The 17727-nt window shown below is 45.5% G+C and overlaps 1 protein-coding gene and 2 long non-coding RNA genes across 3 annotated transcripts; 2 read left to right on the top strand and 1 right to left on the bottom strand.

Annotated features, from left to right (window-relative positions):
* Positions 1 to 2703: 2703 nt before the first annotated feature.
* Positions 2704 to 5302, top strand: LOC310851008. The gene is made up of 2 exons (XR_014567535.1): positions 2704 to 3744; positions 3776 to 5302. It is a non-coding gene; the product is annotated as an uncharacterized lncRNA (long non-coding RNA).
* Positions 5303 to 8014: 2712 nt separating this feature from the next.
* Positions 8015 to 15212, top strand: LOC310851006 (UPF0500 protein C1orf216 homolog). Its single transcript, XM_083753033.1, has 2 exons — positions 8015 to 8240; positions 10115 to 15212. The coding sequence occupies exon 2, from the start codon at positions 10131 to 10133 to the stop codon at positions 11046 to 11048; it is 918 nt and encodes a 305-aa protein (XP_083609159.1). The 5' UTR covers positions 8015 to 8240; positions 10115 to 10130; the 3' UTR covers positions 11049 to 15212.
* Positions 13786 to 17512, bottom strand: LOC310851007. The gene is made up of 2 exons (XR_014567534.1): positions 17317 to 17512; positions 13786 to 17198 (listed from the first exon to the last, which is right to left on the bottom strand). It is a non-coding gene; the product is annotated as an uncharacterized lncRNA (long non-coding RNA).
* Positions 17513 to 17727: the final 215 nt, after the last annotated feature.

Raw genomic sequence — 17727 nt, forward strand, 5'->3', positions numbered from 1 at the left:
CCCAGCACGTACTTTGCATGCAAAAGGTCCCAGGTCTAACTCCTGGCTTCTTCAGGCAGGGCTAGGAGAGATCCGTGTCTGAAACCCTAGAGAGCTGCTCAGTCAGTCCAGTAGACAATACTGAGCTAGAAGAACCAATGTCCTGATGTGGCAGAAGGCATCTCCCAACACAAGCAGCTTTCTTGTGAACAGGGGACACTCTAGAGATCCTTTGCCAGCCAGCGCAGGCAACACTGAGATGAATGGACCAAACTCCTGACTTCCTTCACTTCTTTGCTTCTGTGGCTGAGGCTCCCTCTTCTTTGGAGTCAGAGCATTTTCTAAGTGTGACTGCAGACTTCTGCTTTATGTATCGGGATTTCTATAGGTTGTATGAGTGTTCAGATTTGAGAAAATGCAAGTAAGAGGAGACATGATGGTGGAGGTATGTGAGCATATGCATGGCATGAAGAAATTGCACAGATAAAAAGGCTTCCTCCCTCTGTCTTAACCCTGGAACCTGTAGACATTCAATTGAAGCTGAATGTTGGAAGATTCAGGACAAATATAACAAAGTACTTATTCATGCAGCACATAGTTAAACTATGGAATTCAGTCTCGCGGGAGGCAACCATGGCCATCAACCTAGACAAATTCATGGAAAGTAAGGTTATCAATGGCTTCTATCCATGATAGCTATGCTCTGACTCTGTGGCTGAGACAGTATGTTTATAAATACCAGTTGCTGGTAACCACAGAAAGGGAGAGTGCTCTTGTGCTTAGGTCCTGCTTGCAGGTTTCACACATTGCGCACTGGTTGACCACTGTGGGAGCAGGATGCTAGACTACACAGCAGACTCCTTATGTTCTTACATGTGAAGCCAACAATGTCCATAGCCTATTTAGCACATGGGTGGGAGAACCTATGGCCCTCTGGATGTTGCTGTTGGACTCCCAACTCCCATTAGACAAGCCAGCTTGCACAATGGTCAGCGATACAGGGTGTTGTAGTTCAGCAGCACCTGGAGGGTTACAGGTTTCCAAACCCTGGTTCAGTGTATTGCCCACAAAAAACATGGGTAACAAACAATACAGTTCTCCATTTGGTCTCAGAAAGACCAATAGGTCTTTCTGAGCCACCATTTGGGTGGTGACTACATTTCCTAGTAGCCTAAATTATGCTTTGTAAATTGGACAGGCTTCTTACCCTAACAGCAAGCAACTCCTGACTGATTTGCTGAAAGCTGAATCCAAGATGGCCCCCAGTCCGCTTACAGGGGTTTTTGAGAGAGCAGCTGCCTCTGGTTGTCAGTCTCTGGCCTGTTCAGCAGTGTGCCTCCCCCCCCCCCCGCCCCTCTGTTCACATGGGAGATTTCCTCTCCTTCCATGGGAGTCATTTCCCTGCTTTTTTTTTACCGGTGCATTAATGGACCCCTTTGGAGCTACCACCAAATCCTGGCGTATTTACCAAATGTGTTTACAATTAAACAAAAAACGCCAAACCGTCTGTAACCGTAACAAGCAGGCCCAAGTCAGCAGCAGGGCAACGAAGGGCTGGAGGTCAACGCATTGTTTACTTTAATTTCTATGAAAGCTTTTTGGGAGATTTCTCCAACTCCCCTCTTGCTTTATTAAATTCAGATGAGGCATTTGGGGAGGGTTAGGTTACAGATGGTCCGAGGAAGTTTTTAAAAAGAAAACTGAAGCTTTAACCCATTGGTGAGGAGGATGAGTCTGTCTGGATGTTTCTACACTACAATTTGGAACTGGTTTGCAAATTGCTTCAGTCGCCATTGTGTCACAATGCTTAACCTCCAAGCCCCACCTGCGGGGACTGTGATCCGCAGGGTCCCATCGAATACCACAGCTCCCAAACCCTTCTGAGATGGGATCTGAGGAGGAATGAGACTGTTGGAGGAAGAGGAGGATAGATCATTCCTCTGGACTTTGGTCTTGTGGCACATATTTCTCATGTGAGAGCTTCAATGCTGCTCCCTAAGCCTACCTGTTACTTAAAGCAGGTGTGGGAAAACTTTTTCAGTCTGAGTGATGCATTCCCTTTTGAACAACCTTGCAAGGGCCACATACCAGTGGGTGGGGCCAGGGACAAAAGGTAGGCAGAGCAATGAATGCAGATTTTACCGTTGTAAAGTACCATAGTATCTACACATGCTCACTCACCTTCACGAAGCATTGTCTGAGTTCAAGGACACTTTCCAGAAAGAAAGAAAAAATACTCAAAAAGGGTGTAAAAGGGGGCCAATAAGGGGTATGGCCCCTGGAAGGGGGCATGGCCTAGGAAGAGTCCTGAGGGCCAGATGGAGAGGCCTTGTGGGCTGCAGTTGTCCTCTGAGCCTGAGGTTTCCCACCCCTGACCTAAATCCTGCTCTGGATGAGTCAATAGGCACAAGTACACACTGTTCAATGGTGCCATTGTGTAACCCCAAGCAGAGCAACTTGCCTTTAAATTCTTGACATTTTCAGCTTTGGTAGGGGGTAGGGTGAAGAGTACAGCATTCACCATCAGGCCTGTTCTGGTTAGGTTCAGGCAGACAATATAAATACTTAATTTTTAAAAAATTAATTAAACAAATGTTATAGTGGTTACAGCCAGCATGGCTCCCTCCAGACTATGTTGGAGTACCAATCCCATCATCTCTGACCATTGATCCTATTTGCTCGGACTGATGGTCCGCTGACCACCTAAGCAGGTCAATCTCCAATCATCCTGCTGGTGAAGGCAAAAGGAGAGAGAAATCAAATTCCATTCCATTGTGCCATATTGCCTGGCTGCAGGTTAGAATATCACCCCTTTAAGTTCCCTCCAGCTTCGGTTGTAGGCAGGGATGGGTGAATCAGTCAGTTTTTATATATCTCGTTTCTCATTTTTCCAATCTCAAATTCAGCTATCCACATTTCAGCATCAGTTTCCTTTTTTTAAAAAGTCCCCTTGAGAAATCATCATTTGTATGTATTTCTTTTAACAAACTTGTTTTTGTATGCAATTTTGCCAAATCGCTGTCTCTTTGCCTCTGTCTTTCTGCAAGCAATTCCCCCTAATATGATACAATTCTTGATGTTATTTTCACTAACATATGCATTTATTCACACTTTCCCTAAGGATACACATTTTTGTACATATAATTTGGTTGGAGAACTGTGAAGAAGTGCAAATTTAAAAGGATGGTCTGATTCTTATATTGTTTGGGCATGTGCAAGTTAGGTAGTTTTGTCTTTAAATACAAACGAAATTGAATTTGTTCTCCAGTTCTACCCTGGCCAGAAGGTGAGGGTTCTTTTTCTGACTTTCTCAGGCAAAGGTGTCCATAAAGGTTCTGGCTTAAGCCCTGAAGGCATGTGACCACTATCTCTAGGTTCCGTCTCAGGAACCCAGTTATTTCCTCAAGTGGTACAGCAGCTCAGGACATGACCAGCTCATTTTCCTCTCTCTTCAAGGCTAGGGCTATGAGAGATAGAGATAAGTTGTTGTCCTTGTGTCATCATAACACTATAACTTTGAGCCATCCAAACTGGTGGACAGATAAAAGGTGTGTATATGGTAGAGGGGGACTTATTGACACTGCACACAATCTGAGAAACCTGCTACTTCAAGATACGGTGTTGGTCAATAGCTCAAATGGCTTTAAAACTGATCCAACAATGGCTATTAGTCACAATGTTTAAGAGCAGATCAGAGGCTGTAAGCCAGGTTTGGCAGGTTGGTAGGGTTGCCAGGTCACCCATCTTTGCACAGTGTTATGCATGGTAGACCCCAACAATCAGCTGATTGTCAGAGTTTGCCAAATGCTGTACACAGGACTTTGCAGATACAAAGATACCTACCCCACACCTGACATATATGGCATCAAGCTTAGGGCAGGTGGGTGTGGCTTCATCAAAATGGCCTCACCTGTCAAATGGGGAGGCCTGTCAGGCATTATTATGCCTATGGGCTGGAGGTTCTCCACTACCTTACACCAATGAGTAAGAGTTTCTGAGCAGCAGGAGACATCTATTGGGTGCGTACCCTGCTTGTGTGCTTCCCAGGGTTATCTTCTCTGACCCATAAGAAAGGTCCCTATTATTACTGAATTCTGGTTTTTATAATACTTTTCCTGGTTTTTATGTTGCACCTGTTTTTATGACACTGCTTTATTGCATTTTTATATACCACTTCGATTTTTAAATATGAGGTTTAGAAATGCTTTTAAATGAACGAATAAGCAATAAAAAATTGTGGGAATGCATGCTGGACTGAATGGAACAGCAAAGTTTGGTCCAGCATGGCTCTGCTGACATCCTTGCTTTCTGCAAGTTGCTGACTCTTATTTTTTTTTTTAAAAAAGGGCAAAGCTGGTTAATCTCTACTGCGGCTGATATGAGTTGTAGAGTTAGTCTGGAGCCCTGAAGAGCCAGCCAGAGGATGAGTTAGGCAGCTTTTGTGCAACATCCCACCCCTCCGATTTGGTGGTTTTGCCCTCGTGTCTTGTGCCTGGCCATCTTCCCCTTCAAAGCTTCCCTCACATGCGGGACTGGTTAGGCCTCGATTATTCATCCTTCCTGACGGAAAAAGGTTAGAGCAACAGGCTCTTGTGACACATGCCGACGTCATCAGGCTGCGGAGTGGGGTCTTGAGGCCTCTGCTGGGAACAATTTTGTTCAAAGGCTGTGGCACATTGGGCTGGATTGGTTAACAGAAAACACAACAGATGAAAAGCAGGTTGCTGGCGGGAGAGGAGCATGGGCAGTTACTTGCACGAACCCTGGATCAGATATTGAGCTGAGCTGTTATCTCTAGTGCATAGCAAATAGCATGCCTGAATGTCAGGGACTCCAGGTATTTGATCTCAGCAGAGGTTGCCAGATCAAAATTGCAGTAAATGGAAAGGGCATTCTGGAGTACTCTGGGTTTACTGGGAGCACTGATGTTCTGAAATAACCATGAGAGGGAAGGTGCCAGCATAGCCTATCAAAGTTGCCACCATTGTTGTGTCAACATCCAGCTGGGTTTCAGGCCGTTCAAGGTGCTGGTTTGAGCTTATAAAGCCCAAATAAGACCACCTTCTCTCAGAAAATGCCTCTCCCCATGAATGACTTGCTAAGATGAAAAGCGGAGGCTGCAGGGATGACCTGGACTTTCCCATTTACTATTCCCACAGCTGTCAAATGAGGACTTCGTGGGGCGTGGGTCTTCTGCCCATTGCTCTTACGGTAATTGTAATGAAATAACCCACAGCACACTTTGGACAGAATCAGCAGGGTGTTGTTTGTTTGAGGCAATAATGCATTTTAAAAATTAAAAATAAAACCTTGCTCCCCGCTTGCTTTTTGCACTGTATTTTTAGCAGGGTTATCAACTGGTTAAACAATTTTATAAGTATATTGTTAATGTTATTAAATGTATGTTGCTTGTTACATAAATAAACAGCACAGGCTGCTATCCTATACAAACTTTGGGGGAAGTTACTTTTCTAGGGCTTACTTTTGAGTAGACCATGTATAGCACTGTACTGTTAATCAACTTTCAGGTAGGTAGCCGTGTTGGTCTGACGCAGTTGAAATAAATAAAAAATTGTCCAGTAGCACTTTAGAGAACAACTAAGTTTGTTCTGCTTTTGTGTGCACGCACACTTCTTCAGATGCAAACGAAAGCTTATAGCCAGAACAAACTTAATTGGTCTCTAAGGTGCTACTGGACAATTTTTTGTTAATCAACTTGTAAGATCGTCTAGTGAGTTAGACTGTCAGACCAGGACTAGGGGTTCTCATCTCCAGAGCTATGAAGTTCAACTTAGACTATTTACTATCTCTCAACCTAAACTACCTACAGAGTTGTAGTGAAGATGCAACAGGAGAGAATTGTGTGTGACATGCTTTATGCTCTTAGCATTTTGTAAGTCACTTAAGAGACTTCTTGTGTAGAAAGCAGCTGATACTTTGCAATAAAAATAACACCGCAATTATAAAATTTGCTTCAATGTCCTCTAAGTGAACACAAAAGGCCCCTTTATCTCCACTTCCTATGTGGTTTCTCATGTGACCAGACACTCCTGTGCCCCAAATTCTTTTACAGAATTTTGATCCTCCAGCATCTCCCTCTTCTCATTTCAAGCTGACAAGAAGCCTCCGGGGCACAGAGTAGTGATAAGAGACCCTTTTGAGATCATACTATCTGTGGGGATGGCAGTGGGTGTGAGGAAGGGTGTGGGAGACATGAAGGAATGGGCGAGTGATACAGATTCGCCCTGATCTTACATATGAAGCTGTCTTATATATATATATATATATATATATATATATATATATATATATATCATTTAAAGTGTTTATAGCCCACCCTTCATCAATACAGATACCAGGGTGGGGTACAGAACAGAAAGGAAAAAAACTACCGCCCATTTGCCCTTGTAGATTTCAGCAGGTAAGAGAACAGGGCCAAAAGTGGAATTAGTTGGCTCTACCTATCACTGGCTCTGGTTCTGCCTACTGTTGGGTCTCCCTGCCTTCCATCCTACCAGTCCCAATGGGCACCAGCCACCACTGCTGCCTGGATATGGCTCTCCAAGGCCTTGGGCAAGTATCATGGCACACTCTGCAAACTCAGAACGATCCACTGTATTGGAAAGGTTGGCAATTGAACTTGCGACTTTCTGCAAGTGAAGCATGTGCTCCACCACTGAGCTACGGCACTTCCCCATAACTGATGACCAACAGTACTTACAGTAATTCTCACTCCAGTACACCCGAAGAGTGGCACAGCTGCTTAGGCACTTACAGCTTAGAACCCTAAAATGAATTCAAACCTGATTGCCTCCCTTAGCTTCTTCCCATGCTGCAGGGAGCTCATTTTTGTGAGGGTGTTCAGAACAGTCTGAGATTATGAAGGGCCTTCCCATATCTGGCCAAAGACTCAGTCCTCCACCCTTTTCTCACAGAAGCCAACAGGAAGGCCACAAGCAAGACTTAGATGACCCTCCTGGTCCTTTCCAACTTTACAATTCTGTGAGCGCTACCACACTCTTCCACTCCTGTATCCCTGGTATTGAATCAGACTATTGCTCTATCTAGCTCAGAGGTCTACACTAGGTGTGGGGAACCTTTGACCTTCCATAGGATGCTGAACTACAACTTCCATCAGCCCTAGCAAGCATGGCCAATGGCCAAAGATGGTGGGAGTCGTAGTTCAGCAATATCTGGCCAAAGGTCTACACCAGTGATGACCAAACTTGGCCCTCCAGCTGTTTTGGGACTACAACTGCCATCATCTGTAGCTAACAGGACCAGTGGTCAGGGATGATTGGAATTGTAGTTCCAAAGCATCTGGAGGGCCACGTTTGGCCATCACTGGTCTACACTGACTTTCAGCAGCTCTTCAGGATTTCAGATGGGCCCAGTACCTGGAGATGCCAGGGGTTGAATGAAGGAGTGTTTATATGAAACCAGACGCTCCACCACTGAACCACAACCCTCCCCCATGGTATTCACGCCCTCTGATATTGGAGAGGTGTGTGTGTGTGTGTGTGTGTGTACACACACACACACACACACACACACACACACACACATGCATACACTCATGCGCAAGTGTACACATACATAGCATTCAATCTCGTGTATAAGTTGAAATCATCATCTTCCCCGCGGCCCGCCTTTCCCCGGCACACTCTGAGTCGGTCCACCGCAGAGAGTTTTGCCATGTGATTTACCCGTATCTGTCGACCAAGAGAAGCCGTAAGGAGTTATTTACGCACGTTGGCGCTCCTCTCGTTTAGCGGCCAGAATGCCAGCAGCAGGTTGGTTCCGCCCCCAAATACTCCCACCTTCTTTCCCACTCGCATTCTCTACACGCTAGTTTGGGTCGTGTGAACTGGCCCGGGCAGGCGGCGGCGGTGCGTGTGTGGAGGCGCTAGCTACTCTTCCGGAAACCAGTCCAGCACTGATCTTGGGCCCTCTCTGGCTGCGGGCGGAGGAGGTGCTGTGGCGGCGCTGCCTTGCTGTCGTGCTCCCAAGCGGCGGTCCTGTGTGGCTGCAGAGCGCGCCATTCACAGCTCGGCCGCCGAGCTCTCTCCTCCTCCCGCTGCGTGCCAGCAGTACCAGCAGCAGCAGCAGCAACCTTGCCTGCTCTAGGAAGCGGGCAGCCCGTGACGCTTTCCTGCTTCATTGCCTAATGCGATTTCCGTTCTGCAGAAGCTCAGCGGCAAGAGACGCAGACTGAAACACCCCCCCACCCCTCCCCACTGATTTTCTGCAAGGCTCTAGCGGTGAGTGCCGGTTACATGCCTGGTTATAGCAAGCGAGAAAGCTGCGAGGGGCTGGCGCACTGACACACACAGAGCGGCGGGGTGGTGGTGGTGGTTGCAAGCAGATCCCCTTCGGTGCCAAAGCTGGGACAAAACTGCATCATATTCCCCGTTTGTTGCTTGTAAAGGGATTTTTGCAGCAGCGACCGTGCCTTTCTGCGCAACCACTTGCGTTTGGCAGGATGCCAGATGGACGCCCCCGCTCCTTTGCTGAATTCGTGTGTCGTAAAGTTAAACAATGTGGGGTCGAGAGAGGATTAGGACCGGTGTGTTTGTGTGTGTAGACAAAACTGCTACAAGCTTAGGAGGTATTTAGGTGCAGGGATGGAAACTGCCCAGCCTCCCCTTAGACTGTGTATAGCAGGGAGAGGGAAGCTGTGCCCCTCCAGATGGAGACTCCGACTCCCATCATCCCTGATCACTGGCTAAGGTTTAGGAGCTGGACTCCAGCAACATATGGAGGGCCACAAGTTCCCCATCCTTGCTGAGCAGCAGCCTTTGCCAGTCTGGTGCCCTCCAGATGTAGCTGGACTCCAGCTCCCATCACCATATGGGTCTGGCTGGGGCTGATGGGAGTTGTAGATCAACAACATCTGGAGGGTACTAGGTTGGCAAAAACTGCTGTATGGGAATCAGCTGTGCTGCAGCTGAGTAGCAGAGTCTCTCTGTTTATAGGCCTCATCACCCTCTGCTCAGTTGTTTAGTTTGTCCATGAGTTGCCCAGTGTTCATTTTGCAACCTCCAGGCCACCCCAGGCCCCCAAACCTACTGCCTTTGCCTTGTTTGGCCTGTAATCTGCCTAAAGTCATGTAAATACTTTGGGTTGGTGAACTAAATTGTTTTTACAATGGTGGTGCATGAAGGCAAGCAGGAATATCTCTGCACCCCATCAGCCTGCAAAAAATGCTCTGAGAAACAGGTCACTGGCCGCTTAAAAATTGTTACCAGCTCTTGGTCAAAAGTGGGGAACCTGTGTGTCTCTTGGTGTTGTTGGGCTCCAACTCTTAATGCCCCTGCCAGCATGGCCCGTGGTCAGGGATGATGGGAGTTGTAAGTCAGCAAAAACATTAGAGAGCCAGGAGCCCCACCCTGCCCCAGCTGTAGGTGAATTCCATCTCCACTGTCTTTCTGTCTGTCAAAAGTCACAGCCAACAGCCTCTCTTCAAGTCACGTTGTAGGTGTTTTATTTTTTGAAAAAATATATTACATGCTACCGCCAAGGTTTGCCAAAGTTCCACAGCCTGAGGCAATGACATTGCTGGAGTGCAAATTTGGAAGGAGCAGAAAAAGAAAGAAACCAAATTGTGTGTCCTCTGCGGATGTGTGCCTTATCACAGCCTCTCAAAATGGTTTACCACCCAATTGTGACTTGTGGGGTTTCAGCTGAGGGCTGTTTCACACATGGCACAGACCAGGAGATGGGGAACCTGTGGCTCTTCAGATGTTGTTGGGCTCCAGCTCCCATCAACCTTGACCATTGGCCATGTTAGCAGATTGGAGTCCCACGACATCTGGAGGCCACAGGTTCCCCATTCTTGACATAGTTCAAAAAAGGCCCTTAGTGATGGAAGCTATGCTCTGTCCACAGGTCAGAGGTATTATGCCTCTGAATACAAGTTGCTGGAAACTGCAAGAAGGGGGATCACTTTTGTGCTCAAGTCCTGCTTGCGGGTTTCCCACAGGCACCTGGTTGGCCACTGTGAGAAGAAGATGCTGAACTAGATGGGCCATTGGCCTGATCCAGCAGGCTCTGCTTATGTCTTACATGGATGTGACCTGCGTGTGGGTTACACATTTTGTTCCTATATTTCTCTCTCTTACTCTCTTTTCCCCAGCTGGGAGGGTGCACAGATGTTCGCCATGTGTCAGCCAGAGATACCCATTAACCCGCTGTTCAATGAGGCAAAGGGGAACTCTCAACTGGACACTGCTTACCTTGGTGGAAGGGACTGTCGGCCAGATACAAACCTCAATTTCATGGGCAAGGAGGCCTATGACACCAATGAGAACTGGAGCCAGTGCACACCAGGGGAATCGGAGCAGCGAGGAGGGAACAATGAACCTGAGGCATCTGATAACCAAATAGTGCTCATGCAGAGGCAAATTGCAATGAGCCAACCACAGGACGTCCCGCAGGGCTTGAAGTCTGGTGGCATGTCCTTTGCCTCTGAAGAAGAAGAAGAGGAGGAGGAGGAGGAAGAAGAAGAAGAGGAAGAGGAGGAAGAGGACATCCGTAGACCTCCAGAAGGAGCAGAAGTCAATGACCCAGAGCATGAGAAGGTGGTGACCAAGGAGAGGATAAAAGAAAGGAAGCTGGCCAGCTCCCCTTTAGAAGACAATGGTTATGCCAGCAGTTCCCTAAGCATTGATAGTCCTGACAGTGGGGCAGCCAGTGCTTGGGACATGCTTGCTGTTGCCACTGAAGACTGGAAGGGTCATGGAGAACCATGTTCCGCTGCTGAAGCTGAGCCAGAGAACTCTCCTCCTAGTTCCGAGACCCTCTTCCCAGCACTGGCTGAGGCTTTCCGCAATCTTCAGGACAAGAAGAAGTTCAAGGAGCAGGAGAAAGAGAAGCACCATGTCCACTTGGTGATGTATCGTCGCCTGGCTTTGCTCCGCTGGATCCGCAGCCTCCAGCAGAAGGTGGTTGACCAGCAAAACCGGCTGCAGGAGAGCTTTGACACCATCTTGGACAACCGCAAGGAACTCATTCGATGTGTCCAGCAAGGCATGGGTTATGCCAAGAACCCAGCTCAGGCAGAATTGTAAAGGACATGACACACATTCGCACTTTTCTCTTTCTGTGGGCCCTTCAGTCCTTAGCTTGGTCACACAAGCGAGGTGCCTACAGATTTCCATATTTGCATGGGTGGGAGACTTGTGCTTTTAAAAATGTTTGATGTTCCTCCTGTGGTATACCAGAGCATCAGTAGCCCACTGAGCATGGGCATTTTGAGCCCAGCACATGGCCCATATTATTTACAAGTAGATGCAATTTTTCAAGCTTGTTTCACTCTTCATTTTGGTGCATGGCTTCTCTTGGTGAAATACAAACACAGTGGATAGCAAAATGGAATACAAAGAATCTGATCCTATGACAAGGTCTCAAGAACATGAATAAAAGCTGGGAAAGACATTGGCATATATGCCTTGAAGCCTGATGTCTGGGACCAGGAGAAAGGAGCTTGAAAGGGGTCAGTTGCCATTGGCCTTTATGCCCTGTGTTGGAGAAAGGAACTTCAATCTGGCTCAAACCATGATACAAACAGTTTGGAGCAAAATCCTCATGATCCTGAATATCAGGTGATGCAAGATAGCCAATCCTGATATGTTGCCCGCTGCAGCTTCTAGATCTGTTGCATTCCCTGAGCCTGAGCTACTTATTTTTCTAAGTGAAGCCAGAAGGCTACCCCACTGTGCTTCCACACCATCTCCTGGTCATTTCCCTGTCATACAATCATAGAATTCTAGAGTTTCATTTAGTCTAACCCCCCGCAATGCAGGCATCACAGCTAAAGAATCACTGAAAGATGGTCATCCAACCTCTGTTTAAAAACCTTCAGTGAAGGACAGTTCACCACCATCTGAAGCAGTCCGTTCCACTGTTGAACAGCATTTACTGTCAGGAAGTTCTTCCTAATGTTTAGTTGGAATCTCCTTTCTTGTAATTTGAACCTCTGGAGCAGCAAAAAACAAGCTTGCTCCATCTTCCTTTTGTACTTGTCAACTGCAGAAATAGTGGTGTTGGTTCTGTTTCCCATCCAGGTCCAAGCTATCTGTCCTATTCCATTTCCTATTCTGCTTCCAGGTACCTCCAGCATATTCACGCACTGCTGATCCTGCTAGCACTAAAAACAAGGTGCCCGGAACGGAAAAAAAAGCATGGAGAGATTTAGAATGATCAGAAAATGTGGCTAGCTCTCATGATTATTTTTCTGCTTTTTTTTTTTTATAACCATTGTTGATTCCATCCCTGCTGCTGCCCCAGTTAGTGTGGGTTGATTTTGCATGCACAGGATATTGCTTTTGTTCATAGATTAGCATGTGTCCCAAAAAAACCCTCACATGCAAACTACCCCAAAGTTGTTAAGCTTTCCGATTCTGCGCCAATCCTTGAGGATGTGCTGAACCATTTCACAAGTCTGAATCTACAGGTTCAAATGCATAATTGCATTGTCTGTAAGAACTGCACCTTTTATGGATTTTGATCCTATAAGACAACATTCTTGTGACAGAATACTGGCTTTCTGCTTGCAAGATGTCTTACAGTATTTAAGTTTCAAAAGCATTTATATTTTGCATTTCCTCTAGTGGAAATAAGAGCTAAAACACAACCCTGGTGGTCTAGGCTTTTAGGGCTATTGCTCTAAATGTTTTCTCTAAATAAATTAAACCAAATCAATATTTTTGCTTTGCACCAAAAGGAAAGTTGTTCTCAAGAAATATTCTGGAGTAATGTCCAGAGATTCATTATTTGTTATGATTGTTGCTATGTCTTGGGAAGGTGTCAGTCCAGTTGCACAACTGCAAAAGCACGCAGTGTTGGATCTTGTTGGTGAACAATGACTGTCACATGGCTCAAAGCTTATGAAAACTGGGAGTGTGCAGCCAGCTGGAGCGTGTCCAAAGCAGCAGGTTCCTGCCCACCCTGCATGTGTCTGACGCCAAATGGTTTTTAATAAAACAGGTTGAATACGTCTAGCCTGCTAGAAGAATGGACACGACACTGTCTCTCCAGCTGAAATCTTTTGTAAAGTTTGCAGACCTACCAGTCCCATCTGGTCCAAATGGTGTCAGGTGCAGTACGGTGATCTGGCAAGGAGGGAAGTTGTTTCTTCCTGGCTGTCTTTCCAACTATTATAACTTTTTGGGTCTTGAATATTTTCACTGCTGCTGTCCAATATATTAAAGTTGGGCTTGTTTTTTTTAAAGCTGTCAGGGCTGGAACAGCTGTCACCCAGTCAAATATTGCCAGTGGACCAACCTTGGTCAGAAACTGTCAAACATTTCGAGGTGCTAAATATTTAAGAGTTAGCTCTAGTGCAATGGGATTTCCCCCTTTTCCCTCTGCATGCATGCCACCCCCAATTCTGCTCTGAAGGATTGGGGGGGAAACCAGAACTGAACCAGAACTGCGGTGCTGCAGGGAGGAGATGGGGAGAACATTCTGTTGCACAAGGAGAAGTCCTGCTGAAACATTGTCCTTGTCACTACGTTGAATACAACACTTCATGTTTAAGTGCCCTGTGGTCTGGAAAGTGGGCTCACCTGCATGGACTTTTGTTGCACTTAGAAGTAGCCACCTCCTGCCCCCTTCTCTCTTGAGAGGCTTGGTCCTCTCACATCCCTCTCTGTCTAGCTTCTGCTGCTGGAACATATGCTGTTACCTGTGGCCCTCCAGATGTTGTGTCTAGTGGATAGGATAACAGGAGCACAGGCTTCCTCTCCCATTACTGTAACTATTCGGGCATCAGTTGGTAATATTGAACTTGAGAACTGCCTAAGGGTTTTGTAGACTGATGAAAATCCAACCTTAACATGAAAGCATCTCCCATAATTGAACCTGTCTTTGGACCAAGTCCATAGGGTTGTATCCAACATTAGCCATACTTGGTGGAGACCTAGTTGAATGAATGGGCATGACAAACTTAGGTCCATTAATTTCAATAGGTCTATTCTGAATAGAACTTAGTTGGATACAATCCCTAGTCTTTAAGATGCATTCGTGTTTAAAGCTGCTACCCCACTGACCTTTGTTTAAATTATATTCAAGTTTTACTTGTTACATGCAGAGTATTTTTTTGAATGTCATGTGTTTACTTTTAGACTTTTTAAAAAATGCAGATAGCTCTATTTATAGTATATATATATCTATGTATTTTAAACAACTGGTGCCATATCAAGAAACTCAAATCCTTGGGTTGGGTTGAGGTGAGAATGAGTCTCAACTCTGATGTTTTATCAGGCTGAAGAGAATGAAGATTATGCGTCCAACATCAAAGACAAGAGGGATTTTGATGTGAAATGTATGTTACTGTTGTGTATTTTTTTACAGAATGAATTTATTGCATAGTATAACATATTTATATCAGGAGACTGGATTAGTGGCATGAATTAGCATTACTACCTGGGAGTATTTGTTGTTATTTGCAATCAGTAATGCAAATTAGGAACAATACTGCACATGTCACCAAAAGATGAAAAGAAAATTCAGTTCTAATTATGGGCAAAACATTATTATTATTATTATTTACTTTTAAACCACCCTTTTACCTATAGGATCCCAGGGTGGTTTACAAAACAGATAAAATACAACATCACAGAACAATATTTAAATAGCTAAAAACCTTCTTACCGAAACTCAAAAATGACAATGTGATACATTCCCTACTGCAAGTGTTGTTCTGAGCAAAATAATCCACAAGACCATAAAGTGAGAACTTGCTGTTCATTCCCTGGGGAAGGCATTTGAATGTAGAGCTCTAGGACATGCTCATATATGGCCATATTGTGGTGGCTGGAGCACCAAAAAGTTTGCCTCTAATGCTAGAAGCTGCTGGGAGCAGAAGCTGCATTTTTAAAATGGTATTTCTGCACTGATTAGGATCGCTCTGTTGTGGGTGATGGTCCAGTCAGAAATGATGGAAGACTCTATAGCTATATAACTGCTTTAAACTGATTTAATAGTCATCCCCCTTTCCCAGTTTTTAGGGTATGGTGGGAGGGGTCACGTACAGATCTCTGGGCGCCCTACCAAACTATAATTCCCAGTGTCCATTCCTGGATGCCGCTAAACGGGTAAAAGCTTGCTATGTTTGTGGTGTAGTACAGGCTATTATGTATAAATGGGTGGTTTTTGTATGTGCAATAAGTAAGCATGTGTATTGCTTGTATGTTATTTTTCATTTAAAATAAAAAGTCCACATGCCTGCACTTTGGTTGTAAGATGTTGCATATTCTGTAAATGGAAAACAGGAAAGTGTGATACTTTTGTAGGAACATGCCTGCTGTACAGAGGTAAAATTCACATTTGCTGCTCAACCTACCTTTGCCTCTGGGCCCACCCACCATGGGCATGTGGCTCTTCGAAGGGTTTCCAGAAAGGAATGTGGCTCTTGGGCTGAAAATGTTTCCCCATGCCTGATCTGTGTGATCTCCTTTAGTGCCAGGATCTAAAGCAACGTGAAACTAGTTCCGCAATGCAAATTCAAGGGAGACTTGGTTTTTCTTGAAACATAACTGCAGCTAGTTAAGGGCCTCAGGGCAAGCTGATTTTGAAACTGCAGACATGGTGGAATCACTTATTTCAGGGGTGGGTAGCCTGTGGCCCTCCAGATGCTGATGGACTCCAACTCCTACCATCAACCACATCCAGCCTGGCCAATAGTCAGGGTGATGGAAATTGCAGTTCAGGAATATCTGGGGAGCCACAGGCTCCCAATCTACAAGCTATTCAAATGAATAGTCAAAAGACTGGTTGAGTTCTCCCAGTTCCACACAGAATGGGAACAGTTAGAAGACACCTCTAGGCAGAGTGCAATGACCATCTCAGGCAGCCATCCTGGGGTACAGGAAGCAGTCACCTTCAACAGTCCCTCTTAAGTCTTTTCTGGCCTTTCTGCTCAATTGCCACATGGCACCATTACAATGTTGGGGTTGAACCACAAGGAGGCATGGCCAAATGTAGTAGAAAGAGATGGAAAGTAGGGCTCCAAGATTTATAGTATTTGTATGAGATTTTGTTTTTCACTGACACCACTGAATGCAGGATTGGGGGGTGGGGAGGTAAAGATACTGATAGAAATCACTCTGAAAATAGGCTACATTTATGCACAGAGCGTCAGGAGCAAATTCTTCCCCGGCTTCCAGAGAACAGTGGATACCGTGAGAAACCTTGTTCTTTCTTTAAATGAAACTCTACCCTTGGCAAATTCCAAATATAGATTGTGTGTTTGTTGGCTTTTAGCATCCTTGAATTTCAGCAGACTGAAAAAGAGGAGGAAGAGATGGGAAAACAAGGTGAAGAAAGGTTCAAATGAGTGTTTGAATAGTCTGTTTAATCTCCACAAAGCCTTGGGCAGAGTCACCTTTAAGTCACAGCTCAGGTGTTTATAGGCCCCTTTAGTAAGCTACCCATCTCTCCTTGTTAACTGACAGCCCTGAGGCAGTTTGGGAGAATTTAATCACTTGAGTGCTGCATACCTCTCTCAGGCTTGGATTTACAGAAGCCATCCCGGTTTCTGATTTGATCCCGGAATGTCCCACTTTTCCTTCGGACGTCCCTATTTTCATTGGAGAAATGTTGGAGGGAATACTTTTTATGGCGGTCCATTGTTTGTTACCCTGTTCTTGTATTGTTATAGTTTATTGTCAGGCAGTTTTTATTGGAGATTGCAAGCTGCTCTGTGAGCGAAGTTCCTCAAAAAGTGAGGGTGTACACTTTAAAATGATAAAACAGAACAGAACATGCTTCACCGCCCCCCAAAAATCGAGATTTTGAAGTAAGGTAAGTTATAGGAAAATGCACAGGAAAGTTTGGAAGAATGCTTGCTTGTATAACTTCCCTGCAAACATATCAGGATGAATGCTCAATAAACAGGTCATCTGGAAGTGACCAGGGTAAGAATGGTTATTCCTCAGGAAATTCTTTATTTATTTTTAGCCATGAGGTAAGTACGCCTGTACAGCCAGAACATAGGCCATAAAAAAATTAATGAATTGAGCTATTCTCAGACAAGGACAGAGGCCTATAGCAAGAGCCCAGCCGTGGAGTTGTTTCACTTGAATCACTAATAGAGAATTTTGCAAGCCAAATCAGTTGGGATGTGTCATCCTTGCTCTTGTCTTCTTTGCTGCCACAAAATGGCCTAGGGTGCTTTTCTGTGTCATGGTCGCTATATTTAGGTTCCCTGAGACAGGCTGTGGAGCAAAAGACAAATTTACAGTGCAACCCTATGCATGTCTACCCAGAACTAAGACCCATAATGTTCAGTGGGGCTTGCTCCCAGGTATATGGGTGTAGGATTTCAGCCTATACCTGGTATTTAGAAGCTCTCTAAATGGCTTGGTGCTTTTGTTTTGATGCAGCCTGCAGAGTTGCAACCGGGGCCTTGGCAGCATTCATGAGGCATTGAGGGGATGCTCCTCAGAGAGGAAGGCAGACATTTTGTGAGTTGGGAACATTCTCTTCAGAGACCGAGGCAGCCATTTTACGAGGTTTTGAGGGGGATGTTCTTCAGGGGGAGACAGGGGGAGCCCAATGACTGTGTCCCTTTGCAGGTTTATTCTGGAGGGTACACCCTACTTTTGTATGAGTCATACATGTCTAATGTGCAAGAATATGCCTCCCTCACCTTTTTGGCCTACAAGGAGTACCAAGTTGAGTTAGTTATTGGAGGATATTCCTTTGCTCTGTTTTCTAGAGAGGACATAATCTTTCTACATCCTG

Source organism: Podarcis gaigeae (genome assembly GCF_964106915.1).
Source record: "Podarcis gaigeae genome assembly, chromosome: 8".
NCBI lineage: Eukaryota > Metazoa > Chordata > Lepidosauria > Squamata > Lacertidae > Podarcis > Podarcis gaigeae.